Source organism: Lepidochelys olivacea (assembly GCF_965140295.1).
Source record: "Lepidochelys olivacea isolate rLepOli2 genome assembly, chromosome: 5".
Lineage (NCBI taxonomy): Eukaryota > Metazoa > Chordata > Testudines > Cheloniidae > Lepidochelys > Lepidochelys olivacea.
Window position 1 is genome coordinate 60,620,936 of NC_140415.1, and position 21,214 is coordinate 60,642,149.

General features: G+C 36.3%; 1 protein-coding gene across 5 annotated transcripts in view; it reads right to left on the reverse strand.

Moving 5' to 3' along the window:
• The window catches only part of ARB2A (ARB2 cotranscriptional regulator A), a 386,066-nt gene that overhangs the window by 341,955 nt on the left and 22,897 nt on the right, over positions 1 to 21,214 (reverse strand). For all 5 annotated transcript variants that reach the window (XM_084629685.1, XM_084629683.1, XM_084629684.1 and 2 more), the window contains 3 exons: positions 14,416 to 14,539; positions 10,226 to 10,327; positions 6,166 to 6,266 (listed from right to left, as the gene is read on the reverse strand). In XM_084629685.1, coding sequence (XP_084485811.1) covers positions 6,166 to 6,266; positions 10,226 to 10,327; positions 14,416 to 14,521 — 309 coding nt within the window. In that variant the 5' untranslated portion in view covers positions 14,522 to 14,539. The remainder of the gene's footprint in view (positions 1 to 6,165; positions 6,267 to 10,225; positions 10,328 to 14,415; positions 14,540 to 21,214) is intronic.

Genomic DNA, 21,214 nt, shown 5'->3' on the forward strand with positions numbered 1-21,214 from the left:
AACGAAGGAAGAGCTAATATCAAGATCCCCATAGGAAAGACTCTGCACAGCTGGTAGATCTTGTATAAAACAAAATTCCTATTCTGTTGTATCTGGAACATCAAAGGTTACTGTAAATCTCAAGATATTCCCAGAAAACTGAAAAAAGAAGTCTGCAGCTAAAGGTACTGCATTGGTTAATTTTATTGATTCTAGGAACCAGGAGAAAATCTAGTAAAGGAATTAAAAATGTAAACAACATTTCACTAATTTTCCCTGAGTTCTGCAACTCAACAAAGGAGGAGAATAATAAATATAAATGGATTTTAAAATATTTTATTGATGAAGGGGTTCTCCACATCTATCCTGTTTCTAGAAAACTCCAGGTAAAGTAATATGACATTTTTCTGCAGTGGGAGGTGTCCTCTACACAAAAACTTCTGATGATTCTTGATGGAAAAAGGAAACTAAACACACACACACAATCAAATGGAATCATTGAAATGGAACCATCTAGTGAAGATGAAATCAGTATGCTTTCACCACCACACTATGTTGATTTGTGTTCCGTTTAAGAACTGCTCTTTTAAAATTTTTCTACTTTCCATCTATCTAATAGAAAAGCAGCTTTTGTTCACCTTTTCTCCCACAAATAGTGGACAGACTTTATATCCTCACTTCTTTTTTCTCCTCTGTATTCACTGATGTTTCTGGTATTAGATGTTCTATTCATTGTAAGGCAATGTGAACAATGAATATGGCAAATAAAACTTTGCTGTGCAATTAATATCTGCTTTTTTATTAGAAGCAATAAAAAGCCGAGGTAAAACTATATTTAGATAGAAGTTATTTCAAAAGAGAAAAACCTAAAAAGAAAAAAAACTATGAAAGAAATTACATGGTACTCAAATCTATCATGACCATGCTATTAAACAGTTGAAGATTTCACACTTGATTTTTATCCTCAAGTCTTCCAACTGCATGAAAATGGTATGTGCAAAAGTCTGCTAAGTGCTGACATACTCAATGTCAGCCTAGGATGCAAGACTTAGGATGGCGAGAGTGGAACTGATTCTGATTGAGATAAAGTTTCTGAAGGTTTTATTTTAAGAAACTCATGACTAACCCATTGAAACACCCCCCCACACACACACACTCCTCCCCCCCGTTTTTTAACTGTAACTAACATTCTTCAAATCACAGCAACTTGCCAGTAGTTATATAAACAACCATCTGCCTTACTGTATCTTTTCTGTTTTTCACTGTTTTTCAATTTTAAAATGTAAAAACACATTTATCAACAATGTAACATACTCCCATCTGGGTTTTATGAGACTCTCATCACTTCTTTCAAGAAACGTGCTAACAATAATTATGAAACTCTCTCTGAACCCTGTGTACTGTCATGTCACTATGATGAACCTTCCGCCAATTGCTGCCTACAGACTAGAAGAATTCACTGATGCACGTCTGACATAATCTCTTCAAGTAAAAGTCTTTCCAAACATCAGATTTTCAGAAGTGGATTTAACATATGCAAATGAATACTGCACCCAGCTAAGACTTAAATTTAAACATAAATGCATCTTTTCTTTAGTGGTCTTCATTCTTTGAATAGCTATTAGACCAAAAATGACTAATTGTCTCTCCACCTTTTTTACTCACCAAAAAACAAAATTCATGGTAAACAAACTATTAAAAGTTAAACACCTGCTGATTATTTAGAGGGTTTTTCCCCCCTCTGCACCTCTCACTCCCTATCTATTATTAAAGCCATTTGTTTGAAAACAAGCCTTTTTATTTCAGGGGCAGAAAAGAGGGAGAAAAAAGGAATCCAATTGCAAAGAAATATATTATTGGGCTGGTGCAGGGAATAGAGCCTATAGTTAAGGTTGCCCTCCACTTTCCATTATAACACTCCATTTTCAGTTACTTATAATTTTGCCAAACTTTAGCCATTTGGGATGAAATTAGCCATGTTACGTGTCTGCCTTAGAATGAATTTACATTTCAACTAAAACAGTTCAGTCATATCTGAGAATGGAAAAAACACATTGTTGTGCACATGTTAAAAAAATTCAGAAAACTGTCTCATTGAGAAACTCTAGCACCACCATGTCTTTTGGCCGGGACTTGAAATTTGGCAAGGGATTGCTTTTGTGCCAGGGATGTGCTTTTACTGTCCCTGTGAAAATTCACCCAAATTTAGGTAAGTTTTGAGCCTCTGGGGGAAAAAAAAAAAATGTAGTTCAACATATACTAATTAGAGACTTGTTGGAGCTTGGCAACTTAATTCTTTGCACAGAACAATCTCCATCCCCTCACAAATTCTGCCAACTGACTTGCACATGCTCCATCCATAGAGCATGCTCATCCTGGGGCTCCAGGGGCTGAATAGGATTTTTCCTACAATAGTTTATTTGCTGAAAATCCATTTTTCAGTCCTACAAAACCAATCACGATTTTGACACAAACTCAGAGAGCAGAGTTCCCTCCCCCCCAGGACTGAGATTCCATTCACAAAATGGCCTGAGGAAGAGGAGGTGGGAATGGTGCCGGTTCCACTGCCCCCTCCTTATAACTGTCAGCCCAGTGGTTAGGGCACTCACCTGGAATGTGGGAGATGTGGTTTCAATTCCCCCATCTGCCGGATGTGCAGAAGGGATTTGAATATAGGTCTTCCACATAGCCAGAGAGTGTCCTAGCCACTGGGTTATGGGATATACTGAGGGGCTCACTCCAGAATCTTTCTTGTTGAAGCTGTTCCAAATTTTATAAATAAAACAGTCAGTGAAGTAGAGACTTCAACTTGGGTCTCCCCATCCTACGTGAGTGCATTAACTTCCAGGTTATATGCCATTCACATGCTCTTTCCCTAGACCAATGTCTATTCATAGTAATTTATGATGACAATGAACTGCCACTATGAAAGAAAATGAATAGTAATTGGGCCAGGGAAAAGAATGTGAATGATTCTGGCATTTCCTAAATTTTAAGTGCTTGACTTTGCAACCAATAGTGTTATTTTTAACAGATTTTTTTTAAATAACTTTTATTTAAGCATGTATAATCAGTGTGGTTGGCATTTTCTTGCAGTTCATGACTGATTGAAGAGCTCATGGCCCTCAGCTTTGCCTCATATCCTTAAGCCAACACAACTAAATAGAAACACAGTAGAAGCAGCAGCAGGTCTACTAGAATGCAAAATTAAAATCAAGACACAATTTAAAAGATATGGGATTGAATCATATGATTATGTAATACAAGGATGATTTTAACACTTCAAAGGATTGATTATGTTTTTCACTCAAGGCTATGCTATGCATAAGTGATGAACATTCTTCCATATCATGATGAAAAATTCTACATTCTTTGTAGATCCATGGCATATTCTTGACATATTAACTAAATTCAGAAAAATATTCCACCACTCTTGATTTACTTAATGCTGCTATCTCAGTAAAGGGAGGTGTTCCCACCATTTAAAAAAAAAAACACACCACAACAAACTAGGCACATAGGTGACAAAGGCATGGAAGCATCATTTTACCATGCTGAACAGTGCATATTTAGTTTGTTGTAATAAGGGCTACCTAGTCAGACTGCATCTGAAATGTTTAATGATAACAAATACATAACTGTAGTTGGAAAAGAATTTCTACTGCCCACATGCAGATTTTATTTGGAAGCTGATCCAGCAGCTTATTTACCCGAGTAAGGGTTGCTGGACTGGGCCACAAATGCCTTCAGGTGCACATGCAACCTATCATCAGAATTTGGTTAATTTAAGCTTCTGTCCTTCCAAATGCAAACTGCTTAATGCTCCCTTCCTCATTACAGGTCCTCAACCATTTGTCTACACTTTCATTTATACTACGTAAACAGCTCCATTCTCTTAGTAGTTCAAATAAATGATGCTCGTCTTTGCAACTATGGAGAAAATTAGTAGCAGGTAAAAGCTTATTTTTAATGCTGCTGAGACAAAGCTGTTCTTTAACTTAAAAGAGATCTGGAGAAAAAAATCCTATTTTAATTATGATTAATCATACTCATAATTCTAAATATTTGCATTTGCAAAAATATTAACCCTGTACCTGCACACTAAAGGTTCTAACAACTCTATAATAAATTGAACCTAAACTCTGCACATGACCCCTGACTTCTGTGGTGAGACAAAACTTTCTGTGGTAAGTGTAACAAAACTTTTAATACATATTATTTAGGTAATCTCATAGAAATGTTCTGATTTAGGTTTTCTATAATTTATATTTCTCTGCCATATAAATTATGTGTTTTTTCTTGCACGATGGTGCACTATTTATGTTTTATGTTACATAAAACAAATACTATGTATATTTTAGGTGCACGTGTGTGTGTGTGTATACATCTCCTTTTTAACTCCTGTATCCTCTTCCCCTTCCTCTCCATTCCTCAGTTTCTATAGGAAGGGCATCCTTCCTTTCTGCACAGTCCCTAGACTTGTCCCAACTGCTACACTAAGCAAGCTCTACTTTGACTGTATTTAGCTCCTCAGATCACACGCCATTCATTCTACCAGGGCTCAGTTAGAGGAAGTGGAGTATTGTCTATGCTATCCAATCAATCAGGTACAGGAGCAAACAATCACTTTTGTGACTTGTGCTCTCTACCCTTTGCTTGAGCCCATTTAGTCAATGTCTACAGAATTTCTCATAATATACAAAAATCCTGTTAGAACTAGAAAACACCCCATGATTATATGTATGTTCAGTCTTAATAAATGTACCCTTGGCATCATTACAAGCAGCAGAGAATTTTTAAAAAACTGATAAATTTAAGTACATTTCTCATTATGCAGTCACAGAAACCTGTTCAAGATAATTTATACTATTTATCTTGGCACAGTCGGTTTTGGGCTGTTGTGTTTAATATTTTAACGTGGTTACACTTGAACAGAAAGGAAATTTCAAAAAGACAAAATGTTTTCTAAACATGTTCACAATCAAATACATCCCTCGGAAATCTGAGTTAAGTTTACAGAAAGAGGAAATGGAGAGCAAAGCATTTCAAAAAATGGGCCTGATCCCACAGCCAGGCAAAACAGCCAATGAATGAGGAGCAGAGGCAAAGGATGATCACAGTTTTTTTTGTTGATAGTGCCATGGTCCCTCCCAAGAATGGACAACAAAAGACAGTCTCTGAGAAAACAGCACCAATTTGTGCATCAAAGAATTCCTCTTCAGGGAAAGCCACTGACTACAGCTGGACCAACATACTGACAGGTCACTGTGCTCAAACTGGTCTCTGCTATTGGGCAGAAACAATCGGGGCAGAGCAGTACAGACCCAGACATGCATGTTCTTACAGCCCCTGTGGCCAGAAGTATCCTTTCATGTCAACTCAATGCTACAGCTTCCCATGCTACAGCTTCCCATGCATAAGTAGCACGACACACAAACTGGAAGGCCACTTTCTCGCACAACTGAAAGAGGTATTAGACAGAGCAAATTCATCACATCTCTAAAGAATACTTCAGTAAGCAAAAGGAAAGAAAACAACATTGAAGCATCCTATTCCAAACTAACAAATCCTAACAAAGTAAAAGATGTGAAAAAACCATTTGCCAAAACAAAAATGGTCAAATCCAAACATTTATTTTAGCAAGCCTGATCGCTCTTTCCACCAGCTGAAGACAACAAGAGAAATCAGCAGATTCAGCTAGCACATCTCTTCCATATGGAAAATGGAGTCACAGAAGTTTAGTACCTGTGCTCTGGCTGGTGGAGAGGAAACTTCGAGAAATTATGTATCTTTTAAAAAATGCTATCATACAATATGAAAAATACTCTTTTCTGTTTGTTTGCAGTGTTATTGTAGCTGTGTTGGTCCCAGATATTAGAGACACAAGGTGGCTGACATATCTTTTATTGGGCCAACTTTCACCCACCTTGTCTCTTTTCTGTTTGTACGGTCCAAACTATATTCTACTTTAAACACAAAAGAGGGTCCAAGGATGTAGGCCAGGACTTAAACTGCAACATTATAAATTATACAGTAAATAATTTAAATTATTGTTAGAGCATTAAAATGCAGAACATTTTTTTTAAAAACAATTGGTAATTAAAATAATTTCATTTCTATCTATATTTTAGTACACAGAGGAAAACTACAGCACACAGTGTACACACACACACACACAGCATATACCTCTCCAAGAGCTTCGTAGCGCTTTTGGTTCCATCTATGCAAATCTTCACGGTAGTTAAAAACAAATGGCTCCCCAGTTTTTATATGCCTTAATTGCCCCTCTATAAAAGAAACAATAATATTAGCTTTAAATATACATTTTAATAGTTTTAAAAGCAGAGGTAACAATTCACAATGGAAAGCAAAAGACAATGTTCATCTGAAAGCAGAACCACTTTCATTCATATACCACATTATTCTTTCTCCCTCCCTTATTACAATGTAGGGCACTTAAACCAAATGGACCGCAGCAAGACCACCATCACATTCACTTCTAGCTCACATTCACCTCTGAATCAAGTGGAGCATAAAAGGTGACATACTGAGCTTCAGGCCCAAATTTCAGCCTGACAACTTGTTATACAACTAATATTTGAATCCCTAAAAGTATGCAGCAAAATGAAGAATTAGCAGCTGAATAGCAAACAATCTGATTTGTACCAACCAACCAGGTAACTATATACCAACTATTACTCATTTGTACTCAATTAAATTGCACGTGTAAAAAAATGTGAGTGGCACATTGCAATGCAAAAAGGAAAAGAGTTTTTGAAAATTAAGCTCTTAATCGCCAAAACATAGTTTCAGTTACAAGTCAAATGCTTCAGCACCCCAATGCAATCAAGAGGGGGACCTTAGTTCAGGACACGCCTTGGGACTCTTGCACCTTGAGCTAATAGAAGAAAAATGATGTAGCACGTCCAAGTAGTATGTGCACACCACAGCAATTTTTTTTGTAGAGCAACATTACAGTCTCTTAGCTTCATAGCTGAAGTAGCACATTCAGCTACAGATGAAGGAAGGGATTAGATGGAGATGACTGAGGAATAAAATGGCAGCCCACAAAGAAGTAGACTGGGGTAGGGAGAAGTATATCAGATATTTTACCAGTTATATTTCAACTTATTAGCCAAAACAAAAAACATAAAATTTTATGGCCACAAAGTTGCATTTAACAAGAGAAGTGATTAAAAGCAACAATATTTAAGCATATTATCGTAAAATGTTGAAATATCTGAATGACAGAAGCATGGTTTATTAGCAGAATTTTTCCTCCTCTGCAACATGAAGACAAAGACATTAACTCAGCTGATATCTCCTTGTGAATTCTAAGCTTTGATAAAGAATTCTGTGCGTGAAAATGTTATTTAAAAGGAGTAAGATTAGTTTTGAAAACTCCTGAAGCTGCAAACAAAACATATGAGAGCTTTCTGTTGTCTTCAGTGTACCTGCCTATAAACCTGCTCATTTAATAATAGAAGAGGTTTGACTCTCTCAGACCTGCCATTACCTCAGTTTCAGTATATTTTCCGATTACTAACCTCCAGGGAAATGTTCCTTCCCAAGTTCATATCCAATATCTCAGGTCCCAATATCCCACTCTTCATGGAATCACCATACTCTAAGACTTCTACATATTTTAAATTTCTAGGCTCAGTTGTTCCTTCTTAGCTAGTTACTACTCAGTATAGCTTGTTTTAAAGCAGGTTACTGATGAAGTTCCTCTCTCCCTAAGGAATCATAGCAAATATCTAGTAAGAACTGTAGTTTATTTTCAAATATTCCTAAAATGTTTGGAAACTCCCATCTTCTCAAATTCTACAAAGCAGAAAATAAAACAACTTACTTACTTCTTCATAAATAGAAACATACAGATTATGACATAAAAATTATAAATATCAGAGCAAAACATATCCCTCTCTGGCAATACCTTAACCAGAAGCATATGCTGTAGTGTTTGTTACTCCCTAAGGAAGTCACTCAGGCTATTACATTAGTGAAGGAACTTTTAATAATATAATTCTAAATCATCCCTCCCCACTCAGATTTCAGCCCCTCTCCTTTTAGAAACCACATGTGCACCATTAACTCTGAAGTCAGTAGAGCAGACAGACAATAGTAGAGGCTGTACGTATCTTAAAAAAAAAAACTGAAAAGTGACAGTGTTAACCCCTCCCATCAAAGAAAGAGCATCACTTTCATGACACTTTTAGTCTCTAAGTACCTTCCTTTGAAAGCCATCAGGATATTAAAAAGCTAAGTGTTGCATAAATTACTATCATTTAAAGGAAAGCTTTCCCCCCCACCCCTTTAAAAGTGGAAGGTGTAAAATCGACAGCATTAGAAACTAAAGTTCTCTATTCACAGAACAGGCACTGCATGGCAATAGGAGTGTAAACTTCCCAGTCTGCCCTACTACAGGTTTCAAACAATTTTGTAGGGACCCCTTCTGGGAATCTGATATTTCTTTAGCCTCCATTTCTCATCTGAGATTGATAATATGGGTACCAACTGTGATGATGGATTTTATAATGTAGATATTAGACAATTATAAAAGCCACCAACTTATTTAACATACATCACCAAACAGATGGTGGTAACTTGTGGTCTCTACTAACGTAGCCTAGATTCACACTTGTGACCTATAGTAAAAGACAGCGTCCCATTATTAATTCAGAGATTTATCCTGTTATCCCAGAGCATTCCCTTCTGAAGAACTATATTCCCATCAGCAGACATGGAATTTTCAAGTTTAACTCAAATGCATAAATTGCTATCTAAATTATTAATAATAATAGTTTTCTCCATCAACGAGTAAATTGAGTCTAAGTAAAATATTACTAGTGGCAAGGAAACTGATTTAATTTTAAACGTTAAAAATAAATACCTTTAGAAATAATTTTTAGAATTTTTACATCAAATATTTCATATTGAAAGAAAGGAAGTTGGAACAATCTACATAGGTATATCATGTACAAATCTAAATGATGGAACAACGTGTTGGACCAAGAAGTGTTTGACAAATCTACAAAATTTAAAATTACTTAGCTAGATTTCCAAAAGCATTATTGTGATGCTGGTAGGCCAGATGCCACCTCTTGCCCAATCTGCAGGCATTAGCTAAGAACTGACAACATCATAGCCAGAAACCAGATCAGGTCACCTGTATGTTGGTTTTGCTCAAAATAGGTATTAGTCTTATAAGACTGTATTTAGCCTATGAAATTCTTGTATGTTGCTGCATGCATTAATCTCACTTATAATATCTATATCCCATGTTATCAGGTAATATTTAAATGTATGGTCTGTAAATGTAGAAATGTTTGCTCTGAAATGGTAAACCCGGACAGTCAGGAGAGAAACATTACCAAGTGTGAAATACTAGTTTGCCACAGGAGGTGTTATCTCCTGCTCAACAGAATAAGGCCCATAGATACCAGAACCACCATTGTGGAAATTACTTTGTTTATTGCTCCCCCCACACCCATGAAGAGAGGACGTGCATGTGAACTTGTCCCATCATCTTGAGCTCTGGGGGAAAGAAATAAAAATCCCTGAACTCTGAATGGCCAGAGATTCTAAACTGAAGCCAAAGATCCCCGGGGTTGGCTCCTGAGTCTCCCCGAAAGATACTTTGATCAAACAACTATGTCACTCTTAGGATTTAGATAGTAACTCACTTGTGTGTATTTGTTTGCTTGCTTTAACCTGTAAATAACTGTGTGTCATTTCTTTTTCCTAGTTAATAAAATGTCACATAGTTTATTACAGGATTGGCTACACGTTGTGGCTTTGGTGCAAGATCTAGGGTACCAACTGATCTGGGATAAATGACTGGAAACAACCTGAATGTGGTGTGTTTTTTGGTGTAAGTGACTATTTATCACTAAGTCCAGTTTGTCTGAGTCCAGTTAGACTCTGTCTATCTGTGATTCCATGGTAAGACTGTTATAGTGATCGAGGAATTCATATTTGTTACTGTCTTGGTAAAATCTAATTATAGGACACACCACCAGTTTGAGGTGTTCGCCCTGTTTTTGACAGTCCGCTCCGAGGTAGGCACTCATGGTCATGAGCCACTCCAAACAGTGTAACAGTTATATTTAAGGATAAAATTATATTTTTTAACAAAAAACTATGAAATTCTAGCAAGGTTTTACAAGGTATAATCCATTTTCTAACAATCTATTAATATTATACAATTTCTAAGTAGAATCTCCACAAAGCACATTCTACTTACTTTCATTAAAGGCATACTCAAATCCTTCAAGAGTATCGGGAAACTCAAGTGGTGGCTCATCTTTTTTCATCAGTTCATCCAAGTCTATTCTGGACAATAAATCTAAAAAGGAAAACACAGCATAATATGCCTGGTTTATTTTAACAAGCATATCTGACAAAAATGTTTTATTTAATGCTTTGTTAGGATGGGTATAATTAACTATGTCTAGTCCTCTCTTTCTGAGAGATCCCACTCAGTAACGGTGGACAATTTTTTATCCACTCCCAAAGGACATCTTGTGGGGTTCCACAAGGTTCAATGCCTGTCTACCTAGATTGTAGTATCTGAGGTTTATCTTCACTACCGGGGTAAGTCAACTTAAGTTACACTACTCCAGCTACATGAATAACCAAGGTATCTTCACTGCACTGCATCAATGGGAGACGCTTGCCAGTTGACTTACCTTACTCTTCTCAGGGAGCTGGAGTACCAGAGAGCGCTCTGTCACCGATTTAGAGGGTCTTCACTAGACCTGCTAAATTGACACCTGCTGCATCATTTGCAACAGCGTCGATCTCCCTGGTAGTGAAAAAGAGCCCTGAGTAACTGTAAGACCACTAGAGAAGACTGGGAGATGTTTTGGGTAACAGCATGCCAACAACTCATCTCTATCTCTCTTCTATCCCAGATCTGGGTAATGCAGACTCAAGGGAGTTTATTTTAGCTCAGCTGAGGTGGAAGATTATATTGGTTAGTGAAGTAAAGTGTCTGAAAAATTTGGCATGAGTTCTTTCTGCTTCTTATACTGCGGAAAGGTTGGAGAGGAAGTAGAAGAGGTCCTTTGTCAAAAAAGGATGCTTTTAGTTTTGTTTTTTAAAAATCCTTCTCTGCTTTTACAGCACCAGGTTGCAGCAGTGTCCAAGAGAGCCAACTGTAGTTGGCTCGGAAGTAGGGCTGTCAAGCGATGAAAGAAATTAATCAGGATTAATCACACAATGAAAAAAAATTAATCACAATCACATGATTAACTGTGCTGTTAAATAATAGAATTTTTTTATATATTTTCTACATTTTCAAATATATTGATTTCAATTACAACTCAGAATACGACGTGTACAGTGCTCACTTTATATTTATTACAAATATTTGCACTGAAAAAAAACAAAATAGTATTTTTCAATTCACCTAATACAAGTACGATAGTGCAATCTCTTTATCCTGAAAGTTGAACTTACAAATGAAGAATTACGTACAAAAAATAACTGCATTCAAAAATAAAACAATATAAAACTTTAGAGCCTACACAGCCACTCAGTCCTACTTTAGCCAATCACTCAGACAAACAAGTTTGGTTACAATTGGCAGGAGATAATGCTGGCCACTTCCCAGCTCACCTGAAAGTGAGAAAAGACATTTGCATGACACTGTTGTAGCCAGCGTTGTAATATATTTACGTGTCAGATGCGCTAAAGATTCATATGTCCCTTCAGGCTTCAACCACCATTCCAAAGAACATGCATCCATGCTGATGGTGGGTTCTGCTCGATAATGATCCAAAGCTCAGTGGACTAACACATGTTCATTTTCATCATCTGAGTCAGATGCCACCAGCAGAGGGTTGATTTTCTTTTTAGGTGGTTCGGGTTCTATAGTTTCCATATCTGAGTGTTGCTCTTTTAAGACTTCTGAAACCATGCTTCACACCTCGTCCCTCTGAGATTTTGGACAACACTTTACTCTTAACCCTAGAGTTGAGTGCTGTAGCTATTTTTAGAAATCTCACATTGGTACCTTCTTTGAATTTTGTCAAATCTGCTATGAAAGTGTTCTTAAAAAAAGGATGTGCTGGATCATCGTCCGAGACTGCTGTAACATGAAATATATGGCAGAACGCAGGTAAAACAGAGCAGGAGACATAATTCTCTTCCTAAGGAGTTCAGTCACAAATTTAATTAACTTTTTTTTTTTAAAAAAAAACGAGCATCATCAGCATAGAAGCATGTCCTCTGGAATGGTGGCCAAAGCATGAAGGGGCATACGAATGTTTAAAATATCTGGCATGTAACTACCTTGCAACCTGGCTATAAAAGTGTCATGCAAATGCCTGTTCTCATGGACATTGTAAAAAGAAGCAGGCAGCACTATCTCCCACAATGTAAGCAAACTTGTTTGTCTTAGCGATTGGCTGAACAATAAGTAGGACTGAGTGGACTTGTAGGCTCTAAAGTTTTACATTGTTTTGTTTTTGAGGCAGTTATGTAACAAAAAAATCGACATTTGTAAGTTACAGTTTCACAATAAAGAGATTGCTCTACAGTACTTGTATGGTGTGAACTGAAAAATACTATTTATTTTGTTTATCATTTTTACAGTGCAAATATTTGTAATAAAATAATACTAAGTGAGCACTGTACACTTTGCATTCTGTGTTATAACAGAAATCAAGGTATTCAAAAATGTAGAAAAACATCCAAAAATATTTAAGTTCAATTGGTATTCTATTGTTTAACAGTGCGATAAATTGTGATTCATTTTTTTAATCGCGATTAAATTTTTTTTGAGTTAATCGTACTAGTTAACTTCCTACTAGGAAGTTGTGTCCATTTCTCTCAGAATTGATCTCCATGACAGTTCTCACACTTCTGTAATTTGCTCTACTTGGAGCTACCCTCCAAGTAGCCTACACAGATATTTCAGTAAGTGCAGAAAAGCACAGCACAGTTCTTAACAGTGTGGGCCACATGGAGCACATTACATTGTTCCATATTCAGGACTAGCTTCTTATTGGTGGCAAGTGCAACTCACAGTAGTAATCTACAAAACCCCACTTAGCCTGGGTTCTTGCTACCTAGATGATTACTCTCTTCCTAGATACCCTTGACATAGCTAAGATTAGCTGAGGTACTACTGTTAACTGTCCTTAGATGACAGCTTTTGGGAGCTCTGGTTAATCATTGTAGGCAGAGGACCTTGACTCTGGAACCATGTTGGTTCACTAGAGATTAAGTTTGATGACCAGCAGGAGATAGTCTAAGACTGAATATCTATTCACTAAACCATGCGAAGTATACAACTTTCTAACACTGATAACTTCATTATTTGGAATATTCCAAGACACATTTCTTTAATTAAGATTAAGTCAATGATAAGTTTGAAGACAAGCTTTAGTTTTCTGATTGGAGAAAATAATTACCTGTACATTTTTTAACTGTCAAAAATACTATCATCTCTGATAAATGACAAGATGGAATTTCACCAAACCTTTCCCCAAAAATGCACCTTTATACTGAGCAACAGCAAGAGAACTTAGTTATACTGAAAGATCTCAAAAGCTCAAGCTTATAACAGAAGTGTCTACTCTAGAATAATCATTTCATAAAAGGTAAATTTCTGCCAATGCATTTGTAGACATCCAATTTTAATATTGGTGTTTCAAAATGTACTTTTGTTTCCTTTGTAGAGGAGAATTTAGATAATAATGGTATAATGCAAGCACTTGCAATGTGAGATTACCCCCAGTGCAACAGAAATTATGTCAAATCTCCAGAAATCCATCCTTTTTGTCAAATGAGTTGTGGGACTAAACTACCCTAGATACCGCCAGACTTGAAAAATACTATCTAGAAGAGGACTACAGTTAATTAGCCCTGAACAAAAAGTATTTTATCCATTAAACCATTTAGATCCTATTCCTACTTCTATTTATTTTGTTGAAATACACACGAGTCTATAATTGTACAGCTGGTTCACTTGGATCAGTGCCTTATAAATATATTTCATAACACTGTGTACTGAAAGAGGTTTTTAATACTGTAAATAGCTATTCAGCAATAAAACATCAGTAGCATAAAGTTGACATAATATTCCTCCCCAATGGCTCCTGAAAAATAAGAACACTACATTACATGAATTGTCTTCTTGAAGGATAATTTCTGCAAACAAACTTATAAACAGGTTATTTCACTACTGACCACGAAGTTCAGTTTTCTTGTGCCTTCCTCTGAAACAACTGATACTGGACACTGTTAGAGACAGGATATTGGACCACCAGTCTAATCCATTTTGGTAAGTCGCAGGATCCTAAACCACAGCTACAACAAAGGAATCCTATTTCTATTTCCCTTTCCTTAATTTTAAATAAATGTCTCTGAAATAATTTATATCTATACATACATATAAATATAAAAAGAAACCAAAGAAGTTTATACCTTTTAGTGCAGTAGTTTTTTCTTTTTCATCTGGGCCTCCCTGCTGGAGTTGTGCCATTTTTATCCAAATTGTCAACAAAATTAAAGTGATGAAGGAAAAGGACATCAATCTTCAGAGGATGAGCTAAAAATCAATAATCAAAGTTAGGAACTAGCCAGTTCATTGATTTCTGCTTAACTAGATATCATGTTATTATGCATACCATTCAAATATAAACTGGTAAATTTATAAATATATAAATGACTTCAAAAATAAAAGTTTTCTGCTGGAAAGAAATTTAACACATTTGATATACTATTCAAAAGATAAAGTCAAAGTTGACTTTTAGCCTTGCCTTGAGATATCACCAATGCCATTATTAATCCACCAACAGAAACAGCATACTTAAAAATTTAACTACCTCATAAAAAATTAAGAAAAATAGTGTGGTGCCTATATAAGCCCCCTTGCGATGATTGGTGAAGAATTCCATTTCATAGTGGTAATGGTAAAGATTAGTTCATTAGAATCTAACTGATGTTCCGTTATAGCTATTCCAGTAGGAGGTTAGAAGTGTGAACCTGTTGCTCTTCCAAATTACATATGGTTTGTAATTGTTGGAGATCAATGTAAGAAATGGAAGATATAAACTAAAAGCATAAATGACAAACAGCAACCCCCAATCCAATTAGATTATTCCCACATTAAAACTGCAGTTACCATTTATTGTCCTTACTATACCTACATAGGATTAAGTTTTGCTACATTTACATACAGTGACTAGAGTTACATTACAGCAATCTAGTTTAAGACACAGCAACACTCAGAAAAATTAATCCAAATTAACTAAAAGTGTGAATTTAAAGTGGATTAGTTAAACCGCATTAAGCCCCGATGTAGATGCTCTTATAATTTAAATGGCCTGACTTCAGTGAATTCCAATGTGAACTAAGATAAACCAAATTAAGGCCATTTTAATTTGGAATAGACGTGTTCACATAGGAGTTTAATGTGGTTTAACTAATCCACTTGAATTCACACCCTTAGTTAAATCAGATTAATTTTTCTGAGTATCCCCATGAAGATTTAGAAAGCTGCTTAGTACATCACTCATCACAATGTAGTTGTAACCTAAGCAGTGACAACACAAACTGCTGTTACTCTTGGAACGGTCTATTGCTCTTACTCATTCTATTACATTTTTACCTCCAAGTTGTTTTCCTTGTTGTGGCACAGCTGGTATATCTAAATCAAGAATATTATAAATTCCCAATTTAGTTTTTCTAATAAAAACTCAGAATTATAAGTCTCCATGACCAAAGGTAAACACTATTAAAAAATGCAGCCAACAAGTAGTTCAATATATTTGATACATATTAGAACATAAGAATGGCCATACTGGGTCAGACCAAAAGGTCCATCTAGCCTAGTATCCTGTCTTCTGACAGTGGCCAATGCCAGGTGCCCCAGAGGAAATGAATAGAAGCAAGTGATCCAGCCCCTGTCATCCATTCCCAGCTTCTGGCAAACAGAGACTAGGAACACCATCCCTATTCATCCGGGCTAATAGCCGTTGACAGACCTATCCTCCATGAACTTATCTACGTCTTTTTTGAACCCTATTATAGTCTTGGCCTTTACAACATACTTCGGCCAGGAATTCCACAGGTTGACTGGGCGTTGTGTGAAAAAATACATTAATATGTGCACTTGACATGGTTTATTTGACATTAATTTTCTGATGGGAGTTAGGTTACAGAGAATAAAGTGGCAGAAGGTTTTTACTGATGTGAATTGGACATGTTTCATAGCTCTTGATAACCACAACTGTTTAAATAAGGATTTACAAGAAATGGTTAGAACTTAAAGTATATTCAAAACATCTCTTTCTGCAATTTTGTTCTGAGAACTACACAAATCAATCATCATAACTTCTTGCTTTCTACAATCCAGAGCATCCACTATGTATTAATAAAACTATAACCAACATGTCATGTGTAATCTTTATCAAGTCACCATTCCAAAACAAAGAACACAGGAATATTTCTTGTATGCCCTGTTTACACAGTATCAGGAATTTATAAAGAATAAGTGTACAGTCACACGTATTCCTAGATTTATTTAGCATGAGAGATCATTAGCAGCAAAAGATAATTGTATTTTTCCATTTTCAGCCGAGGACCTCAAACACTCGACTCTGACCTTTTTCCGTCCACATGAATGTGACATTAGGAAGAATACCAACATAGCAACTCAGCTTGATTTTTTTTAAATAAAGGACTGTGGGAGCATTGAACCCCTCCCTCCCTTCCCCTCTCCCCTTAAGCTTTTTGGATTCTTGGTTACAAATTTCCATCGCCATCCATTTGATTTATCCTTCTCCACAATACATCTTATCATGGCTGTGTTTGCATGAACCACATTTTTGTAGCAATTTGGAACAGTTTCCAATATAGGTTTGCTAATCTTCCCTCCAAAAACTAATGGGATCAAGCCTAATACAGTCCTGACTCCCTCAGACTTACATCTATAAGCAGGAACCCCAAGATAATTTCCTTTCAGTTTTGGTAGGTCACTGTGAAACTAACTAGTTAACAGGGATATTTAATAAGCAAACCAATGTTGGAAGGTTAAGAGGGTTAATTTTATTTAAATAGCATAAAAGCTGCCATATGTTCTGTTTTAGCAGATTTAGAGTACTATGGATAACATGCACTCATGGTCTTAGAGAAAAAAATAGTATCTAGGTAACATGTTTTGTTATATCTTCTGGTTTAAAGGGAAAAAATCACATGCAACAATTTCAAAGGCCGTTGTTTGTCAGCTAAAGAGTACATAAATTATAAAAACTGATATTAGGTCCAGTAATTCATTAAGCAAGTATGACCTGTGGGAGAACATTCTTATGTGTCAGAACAAAGAAAACTGCACAAACTCTACTACAGTGCAATGGGGGCACACACTTCCAGTGCCTCTAAACTTAAGGCTCCCCAAATTCACCTCATCTTTTATCCAGGACCCCAACTCAGATTCTGGACTTCTCCAATTCTGACACATTTCAACATGATTAATCTAAACAAGACTAACAAAATCTGCATGTTCAAGCAAACTTACATTTTTACTAGATAAAAATAATGCTGCACTCATAACAGAAGCTTAAATAATAATAAAACTAAGTAGAGAAATTTTTAAATTTCCTGGAACATATCTTACCCAACCAAGATAATGTAAAGGAGGAAATGTCTAAATCAACAATCAGAAATATCGGGCCTCATTGTTTTTCCAATGCTTGCAAAGAGACTACCAAGTGAGTTCATGGAATATAAATTCCTGTCATTCATTAATATGTGCATTTGTATGTGCAAAGCAATGGTGACACCACACTCTATGTAAATACCATTACGGCATTTGGAAAAAATCATTTTAATTAACATCTAAGAAATGTTAGAAACCAGAACACCTGATCAATGTGACAACACATTTCAAAGAAACAACATTAGACACTGCAGCTTGTGATGCCTAGTACTTTGTTCTCCCAGACCACACTTAAAACAACAATTTGTAACCATATTTTGACAAGTTAGTTTACACAATTACAGGTTGTGGACAAGTCCCTGAACAATTGTTACTAGTCAGAAAACAAATAAAATTTGTCATCTTTGAACATGGAGTGAATTTTTTAAATTTAAAAATAAGTCAGGTAAACCAATGTAAAACCAACACTAGGGTAATGCCATAAGCAAAAGTTAGGTGAAAGACAGAACTCTGGGTACTTTGCTCCTACAGGTTCAGACTGGGTTCATCTACTAGGTGATGAGCCTACCACTAAGGAAAGAATAGAAAACCCAGGTGATTACCTGCCAACCTAGAAGCACAAGAGAACTCTGCTTTGAATTCTGCTTTCAAAAAATTGTATATATAAATAAAATTTACCAATTCTTTTTGACAAAAGTTAAAAAAAAATGTAACAGCAACCACTGGAGGGAGGACTTGGTGTTAGAATGAGAATAAAACAAGCACACAGTATTTTATGTATTGTTTTGGCTGAAAACAGCATTTTGTTGAATACTTCATTGATATTTGTTTAAATGACAAATGCGGGAAATTAGAAGAGAGGGTTAGATTTCCTTTCTTTGAAAAGCAGATGTTGATTCAACTAGAATTTGTTGGTGCACAAATGAATAGTGGGGAAATTATAAAGCTGTCTGAATGGTTACTTATAGGAAAATGCAGGAATTGCAGTCTATTCTAGGTTTGAGTTTCAAGTCCCACTGATATCTAATAAGGCTGGACCATTCTTTAACTAGTTGGTTCCTTGAAGTATAAATTCACAAATTTCACTTTTTTTTTTGCATTAAATATTGAGTTAGATTTGAAACAAATCTGTTCTTACATAGATACATCGCTTAGATCTTCCTTTCTACAAATGCTTTACATGACCATTTTTGTCATGAAATGTAATAAGCACACCTCTGAAAAAACAACAAACAACTATTCCACCTGCAAAAATATTTAAAAATAAGGTAGCTATTTTACAAGCAGACTCGTATTTATACCTACATTGCTTTTCCATGCAGAACCAAAAAATATTCCCCCCAAAGGATCCAATGTGTACTCTACATCTCTTCATCCCCAATGCCTAGCAATATAGAATATAATTCAGCATGAAATATATTTTGGTTTCATTGCTGCTAATAAATGTTTTACTAGTTTATCCAATATAGAGAACTAAGAGGACAATGTTTTCACCAGACTTCCATTAATACACCAGCAGAACTGGGGGTGGGGGGCCGGGTTCCACAAAGAAATAGCTATTCGGATACAAAAATACAGATTTTGTAGAGAATATGCCTACATATTTAACGTTCACATTCATGGAGTGGCACTTGAAATTTGGGTCATAGGGCTTGCAGAGATGTACAGTAGTGCTAGATTTCAAACTAAACCAGACACCCCATTGTTTGACTCCAACTACAAGTAAATAAACGTTTTCATTCTAGTTTCAATTATTCTTGCCTGTATAAATTTAGTTAAAGTGGCTATTACAAAGTTTAGCAAGTAGCATATGATTTTGGTCTGCATTATACAGCAACTGAAATGAAGTAAATTCACTAATATTGTGTGAATATTCCTAATATAATTAATTACAGCCTTTTCAATTTTCTACAAGTGAAACATTTAAAAAGTCAAGTATTTTGAAACAGTATGATTCTATCCAATTTATCTGTACATACAAATTCAACATAACTCAGCAGAATTCCTCAAACACATAGCTTCATTAGAATGCAGCATAAGTACAGACCTGCTCTTTGCAAACTCACACACTGAATGAACTGTAGGAGACAACATATAGCAGGGCTGGCCAAATTTACTGACCTTCTGAGCTGCATACAAAAATCTTCAGAAGTTTGAGAGATGACGCATACCTGCCAGGGCTTGGGGCTTCAGTTGCACAGGACGCACCTGCGTGGCTCGCAGCTTCAGCCGTGCAGGAGGCACCTGCCAGGGCTCGGCCTTCCTTTTCCCCTCTCCTCCCCCCCATTCTTACTGTTTGTTTTAACAATTTGTTGGTTTTAAGAAGACTTTCTGGACACTGTACACCACTGGTTATAGACTCCCGAAGGGAAGAACCGCAGGTGCCTGTGCTACAGTGGGACCTGCAGGTTAAGAATGGTAGATACACAGGAAACTGTAGCCCAAGTCCCAGTCTAAGAGTGGGAGAGCTGCAAAATACCACGATAGGTAAAGGCATGAAGTTTAATTCCCAAGAGGATACACTCAGAGAGCCCAGAAAGAGGACACAGTGCAGCTAGCCTAGTAACTGACATATCTGCTCTCTCAAGACCATCACCAGATCACCCTTGAATTCTGAGGCATGCAAAGAACAGGATCCACTATAAAGTCTCCTATAGACAACACCTCACAGTTCAATCATACTGAAGCCGCACTTAGATATGACGATGATATGGAAATGTCTAAGACAGATATCAGAGTTTTGCTGCACTACAAAACATTATGCAATTTAAGTGATTTGTATTATTTAAATTATCCCAAACCAGGACTTATTTCAAACTTTGCCTTTCATATTTGTACATATTATATTTTTATTGCAAAATATGCAGCCTTTGGCCTATCAGAAGCTGCATCCAAAATACATTACCATAGGAGGTGAAAACAAAAACCCACAAAACAGTATGGTAAGGTAGAAACTTCATGATTATGGATGGAAAGAAAGATATTTGTGAGCTGTGCCAGTGTAGCCATAGTCTCAGAGAGACTGGGAGTCCATGGTTCAGTTTCTTATGTTGAAGAGAGGGGGCTGCCCAAGAAATCCATTTTGCTTTAGGCTTTGGCCTACTCACCGATGGAATATGCCTAATAAAAACAGTTAAAATTTTTCCAGGTTGAGAGCAGAGATTAAAAGAGACAGGCAAAAGATTAACTGTTTTCAGTGAGCATGCTCAAGTTAGATGCTAAGGCAAACGACGAGGTGGTGACTGCGTTTCTAGACAAAAACCTAGGTTTCTGCACTATGAGCTGTAGCTCACGAAAGCTTATGCTCTAATAAATTGGTTAGTCTCTAAGGTGCCACAAGTCCTCCTTTTCTTTTTGCACTAACAAAGGGATTGCTGCCTTAGAAGGTAACTTCTGCAGTAAAGAGCATGATCATAAGGAACAGTAATTTAAGGAGAAAGGCAAGCAATTTACTGTGTTATGATACTATAATATAGAGATTAGCCCTAAAAAGTTATGCAATCAAAATAGGGATAATTTGGGGTTCTATGGTTCTACCGATATCTACATATTTATTCTGCATCC